General features: G+C 41.5%; 2 protein-coding genes across 3 annotated transcripts in view; both read left to right on the top strand.

Moving 5' to 3' along the window:
- The first annotated feature begins 1,308 nt into the window (after positions 1-1,308).
- On the top strand, positions 1,309-4,884 carry LOC108575886 (DDB1- and CUL4-associated factor 11). 2 transcript variants are annotated; one of them, XM_017938806.1, is made up of 10 exons: positions 1,309-1,539; positions 2,106-2,214; positions 2,331-2,577; positions 2,687-2,833; positions 2,911-3,092; positions 3,184-3,276; positions 3,517-3,763; positions 3,850-4,005; positions 4,130-4,236; positions 4,342-4,884. In XM_017938806.1, exons 1-10 carry the CDS (start codon positions 1,484-1,486, stop codon positions 4,525-4,527), a joined length of 1,530 nt encoding a protein of 509 aa, XP_017794295.1. In that variant the 5' UTR covers positions 1,309-1,483; the 3' UTR covers positions 4,528-4,884. The 2 variants fall into 2 exon arrangements, with proteins under 2 accessions (XP_017794295.1, XP_017794296.1); XM_017938807.1 differs by lacking the exon at positions 1,309-1,539 and adding an exon at positions 1,752-1,820.
- Positions 4,885-7,126: 2,242 nt separating this feature from the next.
- The window catches only part of LOC108575887 (acyl-coenzyme A:6-aminopenicillanic-acid-acyltransferase 40 kDa form), a 4,371-nt gene continuing 3,662 nt past the window's right edge, over positions 7,127-7,835 (top strand). Inside the window, exon 1 of the mRNA XM_017938808.1 lies at positions 7,127-7,292. The gene's annotated coding sequence lies outside the window, so the exon portion shown is untranslated. The remainder of the gene's footprint in view (positions 7,293-7,835) is intronic.

Below are 7,835 nucleotides of genomic sequence, written 5' to 3'. Positions count from 1 at the left end.
TAAAACCACCACGGCGATCCACGTCGGCCGCGCTAGAGAGGGCTCTGGAAGCTGAGTACTTGGTCCGCAGCACTCATCATTCCCAGGGGGCCGTTATCAGAGAAAACGAGGGTCCCCGCCCTGATCCCCTCGCGGCCCGCGAGTTTACACTGGGAGTTTGAAACCCTCAAACTCCTTCCTCCCATTCCCGGCGTTCGCTATTCGCCGATTCCTCCCCCGAGAGGGACCGCTTGCTCGCAGAAGGAGGCCAGCATAGCTTTCACTAGTGCCGGCGGCGAAAGGTCCTGGGGCAAATTGATTACTCGAAACTTTGCTCTGCCATTCAGTAGCAAACGTGTCCAAACACGTGTCAATCACATTCTCTTATCACTTCATTACGAAAAACCAATGAAGAACTCACTCGTAAATTAGAGGTTGAGGGGAAGAAAATGGAAATGAGGACCACAAAATGGTTCAAGGTAGAGTCGATACGACCAGATGGGGAGGAAACAACCTTGGCAGCAGAAGATAGAGTAGCAGAAGTAACTTTTAATTGTTACTTTATATCATCTTTCCTAGCAACAAATAATTTTTCTTATTGTCACATCTTTGGTTAATATCCTATCCCAACCTTCGTTTCTACCACGGTTATTCACAGATTGTTCATGTTACTTCAAGTTATTCGAATACGTTTAAACGTTGCCAAACCTAACCTTAAAATTTTTTATAAACAAATTGAATATTTTATCTTGTCACTCATCAGCGACGCTGATTGTTGATGTACATACATGTATGTTTAAAAAGTAAGGAAAGGGAGAGGTCGATTCGATCGATAGAAAGGGAATTAGTTATGCTGATGCGTGCGGAAAACTTTTAAAGTAAGTACGTGAATAAATTTGCCACGTATAATATACAATAACCATGATAGCAACGTCGTTCATTCTAGTAGTTCTTTACACGTGGTGGTTAGCATGTACTATCTAACTAGTACATTACTAACTGTATACAAACGTTTAACGGTATATTATTATCCCTTTTTCTAATTTCATCTAAAGTTGCAATATTTCAACACAACAATTACGTGCAATCTCTGAGCGCATCTTCTCCACCTCACCTTACCACGCTTTCGTGACACTTTTCGCTCGCACATTTACCCCCCCCCCCTTGCCCCGTAATCGAGCTACACTCGCTGACTCGACATGTTTCCTCTAAATGAGCATCACTAGCTATTGTTACAATCGCAATTTCAATCCGTTATTCTTTTAATGACAAGCTTTCCTAAGTACTTACGTGTTGCAACACCAAGATATCTCAGTCCATTCTCTCCCTCTAACCGAGCAAGTACTGTTCTCACGCGCTCTCCTCGTTCCTGTCATCGTCTGTTTCAACTGTCATAGTCACTGCACTAACGCCATCATCAACCCTTGGACGTTTTCCTTGTGTACTTTTAGATCGCACGTAAGAATTGTTTGTTCTCTGCATAGGAGGCATTCATTTGCGGAATATGGATATCGAAGATGATCCGGGGCTTGGTGCTGTCTTGCGACACTTGATACGCAGGTTGGTTCAATGTTATCTCGTAGGCGAAAGGTTTAATATCGTTGTGGATCTTTCCTACGAACGTGTGCACGTATGTACGTTGATAGAAAGAGAACGAAAGGATACTCAAGCCAGAAAGGAAAGGGATGGAAACAGAAAGACGGAGAAAGGGAGAGAGAGAGAGAGAGAGAGAGAGAGAGAGAGAGAGAGAGAGAAAGAAAGAAAGAAAGAAAGAAAGAACGAACGAGCGAGCGAGAATAGGAGAAATTCTAACCTCTTTACGCTAGCCTTTGTTATTATATGTATGCATTTTAATATCTACGCGACAATTCAAATTCTCAAAGCAGATGCCTACTTTCTTCGGGCAAATCGTTCCTCTTCTTCTTCATTCTCCATTTCCACTAAATCTCTGCACTTTTTTATTTTATTTGCAAACTCCTTCACTACCTAACCTTTCTTTTTCTTCTTCTCGTCTCGTCTTATTTTGTCTTGCCTTGTCTTGTCTTGTCTTGTCTTGCTGCTTTCTTCGTTCTCGATCACATCGTAGCAATAATTCAACGTAACCGTTCACTTTTCTATCGTTACAGCGGTCAACTCCCCATCATATCTTCGGATCATGATGACTCGGATGAAGAGTTAATGGCTGCTCCAATACTTTCAACAATCACCACTTTGCCAAAGACATCCAGACTAGATGTTTGTTCAATTATAAATACGCGATACGATTGCTTTTGATCGTTGTTTCACAATTCTCTCTCTCTCTCTCTCTCTCTCTCTCTCTCTCTCTCTCTGTGCGTTTGTTTTTGTTTTAGAAAAGCGAAATAAGTTTTACCACCAAACAAGCATGCGGCTTTATAGACAGTGCTGATAAGTGCAATCTTTCTATAACATCCATGATTCAAAAAAGAGCACTAGGTCCTAGTTTCACGACAGGAGAAAGATGCAGAATAAGCAGTAGTTTTTTACCAGATGACAAGGACCAAGTTGCTAAATACAGTAGCAAAGCATTTTGTGGTTCTTACACTAAAGATGGAAGATTTTTCTTAACTGCCTGTCAAGGTAAATCGTGGCAATTGTTTGTGTCTACTCTAGGAGAAAAGCTATTCCTTACGTACATGTACATATTTAGATTTCCAGTTTGTCTGTCTAACGTTATAAATCTTCCCAGACAAATTTCTACGTCTTTACCGGACACATGGTGGACACTTTGTAGAATTTAAAAAGATTCCCGCACGAGACGTGGGTTGGAGCATCCTCGACACAGCTTTTAGTCCTGATGGCAATTATATCGTTTACTCCAGTTGGTCCGAATGTTGTAAGTACACAGCACATATATTCCTCTTCATCTCCATCTCCATTTCCATCTGCTTTAACTTTGTTTTTTCTTTTCAGTATACCTATGCCCTGTTTATGGAGATTCAAGTGCGCAAGAAACGTTGTCCCTATGCCCAGAGGATCGAAGATTTTGCGTATTTTCCCTCGTATTCTCCAGTGATGGACGAGAAATTCTGGGTGGAGCAAACGATGGTTATCTTTATGTCTATGATCGAGAATGTCATCAACGTGCTTTCAGGGTTTGTAGACACGAGTATCATTCGTACGTATAGTGCTCCATACTATACGACACCACACCAACTTTATTGCCAGTTGATTTTTTTTGTCTAGATCGAAGGTCATGACAATGATGTAAATACAGTTGCCTTTGCGGATAATACATCGCAAATTTTATACAGCGCTGGCGACGATGGCCTATGTAAGGTATTTGCTCTCTCTGTTTATCTTCAGATTAATTCGTAAACTCTTTTTCTTGCTTTATTCATTATCCACTTTACGCTTTTTTCTCTCTTGCGCGCTTTGAACCTCGCTTACTCGCACGCACTCACTCACGTACATGTCGATCGACGTATTTTTTCTTCTACTACCTTTTCATCCCCCCACTCCTCCATCCCTGCATCCTTCCATCTGTTCTCCCGTATTGTCATTTTCGGACTCGCATAGGTCTGGGACAGAAGAACTTTGAACGAAACTGATCCGAATCCCGTCGGAGTATTGGCTGGTCACATGGATGGTATTACGTATATCGATCCGCGTGGCGATGGTCGGCATTTAATCACCAACAGTAAAGACCAAACAATCAAGTTGTGGGACGTGCGTGCCTTTTCGAATCATAACGCCGTACAAAGTATACGTAGAGCAGTCCGAAATCAAAACTGGGACTATCGATGGCAAAGTGTACCAAAGCGACGTAATTAACTCTCGAGTGAACCATATACTGTCTATGTTACCCTAAAAATTGTTTCGCTTATCAGCATTTTTTGCTTCTCGATACAGGGTACAAGGCGAGAAATATGTTGGAGGGTGATACTAGCATCATGACCTATCATGGTCATTCCGTTCTTCAAACTTTAATACGTTGTCATTTTTCCCCTTCGTTTATAACTGGCCAAAGGTACATATATACTGGATGTGCTGCAGGACGAGTAATGAGTAGGTTTCAATTTCACTCTTTACCATTAAAATTAAAAGCATCTCGTTGTTGTTCACACACCATCTTCTTGTTCAAATTGATGTGCATTGTGTATTATAACGAACCATTTCTATTTCGTTTCAGTCTACGATGTCTTAACCGGTAAGGTAGTTCGTCGTTTAGAGGGACACAGCGGATGTGTACGCGACGTTAGTTGGCATCCATTTCATCAGGAGATCGTTTCCACGTCTGTACGTATAATGTGTCTGTACACACGTATAAAATATACGTGCACGAGAAATAAATATTTATTATTTGGCGAGAGATGAAAATATATGAGATTTCGTTTGTTTTAGTGGGATGGTGCAATCTTGAGATGGCGGTATTTTGAAGCGGCGCCACTCTGGTATTCCGACTCAGAGGAGGAAAGTGACGGTGAATCGTCTCCGCGAAGTACACGGCGAAGTATACAAAAAGCTGCTCAAAGATTGGAACGCGCGGTACAGCGTGTCGAGTCTCAAAGATGGCAACCGGGAAACTGAATGTTCTCAGTAGTACTTCAGTCTTTTCGTTCTTACAAGGAAAGAGTTAACGCGCCTAAGATTACCGGGCAGAAGAACAGTTTTGCATCGATGACTATTTTCATCGACATTCGAGAGACTAACTTTTTCTACAAGACTGAGTTATCGTTGAATATACACACAGAATCACTGCTGCTGCGATTCTGATCGTTATGAGAATACACGGCATTCGGACGCGGTACGCATATTCATTAATGAAATGAGATGCGGAGATAGTACCGACTACGCAACTCTCATTCTCTCACTCTCTTATATCGAGATGATATCGTTCTTTCCTCTATATTTATCGATATCTCTCCCTCTCTCTTTCTCTGTCTTTTAGCCCTTTTTTTTTGCTTTTACCTTTCTCTTTTCTTAGTTTCTTTTATTTCGCCTAAAACCCAAGTGGAAGGGAACGCGTTATTTTTTCACACGGGAAAACAGTGAAACGTCGAAAGGACTTGTGCACCGCGAGTACTCGAGCCTCTAGCGGTCACGAAAGCCCCTTTCTTACGAAGGGAAGATTTTTCTCTCACACTTCTCTTCCTGGTTACAGCCTTCAGCTCTCCTCTTCTATCCTCTGTGTCCTCTGCACCTCCTCTTTCCATCCATTTATCCATCTATCGATCTATGATAGAAAGTTTACGCGAGAAAAATGTCTTCGATTTGTATCGCATCGATTTTAGAAAAACATTTTGATGAACGGGAGCAGTATGTAGTAGGTATTTCAATAATTACACGTCACTGCTTCGAATCTTCGATTCGTCGAAATATGGTTATTTTCACAAAAACAACACCAGATGTAACAACAACTTGATACTTTCCTTCGGATGTTTATTATATATTATATATGTAATAAACGAGAGATAACGTATATCGTTATATATAAAATATACAATCAATATTGATAAAAGTTTACCGATAATAAAAAATGAAAGATGAGAATGAAAAACATTAATAAGAGAAGAACATGAAGGAGCTGCGGCTACCATCGCAGCAGTTTCTTTTTTTTTTTTTTTCAAATTGACCAAAAACGAAAAGGACGTTATTGTGTACATTTTCCAGTGTACGTATTTTATTAGATATGTTTAAATGTTGCGTACGAATTCCCAAAAATGTACAGATATACATATATGTGTATAAATATATATAGAAACGTCACAGAAAAACGCGCATGCGCGGATACGACGCCTACACTTCTCGGTGTGATGATTATGTGTATATATATACATAATGTTATACTAAACATGATACAAATAAATTACTAAAAAATAATGATACTGCGTTTTCGTTTGCCACGATGTACGATAATTTGCACAGATCGATCGATACTAACGAGATGCAGCCGTGATCTCCCTACTGACACACGGTAAAAAAGTGAAAATTGGTGACTTTGCGGTGCGCATGGGTAGGTAACGGGGCGGTAAATAAAAATTTCAAGTTGAAAAGGGAATCGAGTTAGATTCTGTTCCACTCGTTCTTCCCTGTACTTATCAGGGCTGGTATAATATACGTGATAACGTAATAATCATCGAACGTTCCCAGGGGAAGCCGTAAAAGAGTTCTCGTTCTTATCCATTTATAGCTGTGAAATGCACACGTATTTAGAAGCCAGAGTAATGGCTGACTGTGCGCTACGAGATTTCTTTGTATCTTTTTATCTCGATATGTAATTATATTTGCTCGTGTTTTGCTCTGGCAAATATTCACATCCCTACTCACTCCTGTCCTCATTCCCAATCCCGTCCTCGTCGTCCCTGTGAGAACAAGAATACACTTTGGTTGCAAAATTTTCATGCCAACTATTATATTCCTTTTTGTTGTTTCGACAGAGAGATATGTACGTAGGGATACGATAAGGAGAGACAAAAGGAAACATACGATGAAGGTGTCTGTCGCAAAATGTTAAAAATACAGAGGCAATTAGCTAGTAGATAGATTTACACAGGTGCAATTGCATTTCCTTTAATGGAGTAGAACAAAAACGGAAGTGCCATTACGAGAAATGTATTTGTATCTACACAATGGGGGCAAGAATGCTTTCGTTCTAATGCGCGTTCGGCCTCGAAACAAGACTTTGGAGTTTGCCTAACATTTCCAATTACACAAATTACAATTCCCCTTCTCTCTCTCTCTCTCTCTCTCTCTCCCTTTTTCTCTTGAGCCATATTCTGGATATCGTTGTTGAGAAAGCAGCTAACGAATAATCGCGTGTTTCATTCGAAATGTTTTCATCGTCTTTTGAACATCTGCAAAGGAAACTATGGCAAAAGAAAGGTAATAAGAAAAAAGAAACGGGGAAGAAAAGCGTGTAATGTTCATATTTGATAAAAATTGATAAAAATCAAACGGGGCGTGTGTTCGTTTCGAGTGATGTCGCGAGGAAGTGATCGGATCGAAAAGACAAGGGTCCGGTGCTGCGTGACGATATCGTAATGACGGTAGCGACGGTGGTCGGTGGCCGGTGGTCGGTGGCAACGGCCAGGAATTCCGTCTCCCCCGGAGGTGACTTGGCTATCCACGTGCCATACAACTCCGCTAATCGATGTAAGTCGATAAAAGGTAGAGATTAGACTTGCACAGTCTTCGTGGCGGAGAGAGGCCGATCGTAAACCGTCAGTCGCGCGCGACGATCATCGCTTTCAGAACGTTTGAATCCTCTTCTCTCTTTTCGCCATTTTCATAACCGGGCGACATAACAGCAGATTTGAATTTCAATTGGAATTTGAATTTCAATCAAATCTGAGGTGAGTCGAAAATCTAAATTCGTCTCAACAGAGGAAGAACGAAGAAGGAAGGAAAAGAAAGGGCGAGGGTGAGCGGTAGGAGCGCGAGTAACCATGTTCGCCGGAAGCGAATCGCGTGCTCGGTATTTTCGTAAACCACGTATACGGTGTCGCGTAGTCGATCGTGAAACGGTTTCGCTCTTTACAACGATCTTACGTCACGCGAACCTCCCTCTTTCGTCTTTCGTTTCGCACCCCAGACTGTTGGTGTCGAGTTGCTCGAGTTACCGCGCGAAACAAACTCGACAATCTCTGGTTATTTGACATGGCACATAACACACAGTACATACATATCAGATAATCAAATGGGGACACATCGTGCGTTCTCCAACGTGGATGTGTACATAATTATACGTACAGATAAACACGGCAACTAGACACACGGGCAGAACGTGAAAAAAGGGCGGGGCGGAGGGAATTGGTGCGTGTAAAAGAGGGATAATGAGAACAATGAGTAGACGACAAAGTATACGAAATTGCTCAAGGAGAAGATGTGTCGGCGGG

Source organism: Habropoda laboriosa, unplaced genomic scaffold, assembly GCF_001263275.1.
Source record: "Habropoda laboriosa isolate 0110345459 unplaced genomic scaffold, ASM126327v1 scaffold243, whole genome shotgun sequence".
Classification (NCBI taxonomy): Eukaryota; Metazoa; Arthropoda; class Insecta; order Hymenoptera; family Apidae; genus Habropoda; species Habropoda laboriosa.
Note: the sequence above shows the minus strand (reverse complement) of the source record. Positions and strands in the feature narration are given on the sequence as shown.

Bases quoted from the DNA above. Each gene is read 5' to 3' on its own strand.
- LOC108575886 (XM_017938806.1), top strand. From the start codon at position 1,484: ATGGATATCGAAGATGATCCGGGGCTTGGTGCTGTCTTGCGACACTTG. The intron at 1,540-2,105 runs GTTGGTTCAATG...CTATCGTTACAG, and splicing joins TTGCGACACTTGATACGCAG to CGGTCAACTCCCCATCATAT. The intron at 4,006-4,129 runs GTAGGTTTCAAT...ATTTCGTTTCAG, and splicing joins TGCTGCAGGACGAGTAATGA to TCTACGATGTCTTAACCGGT.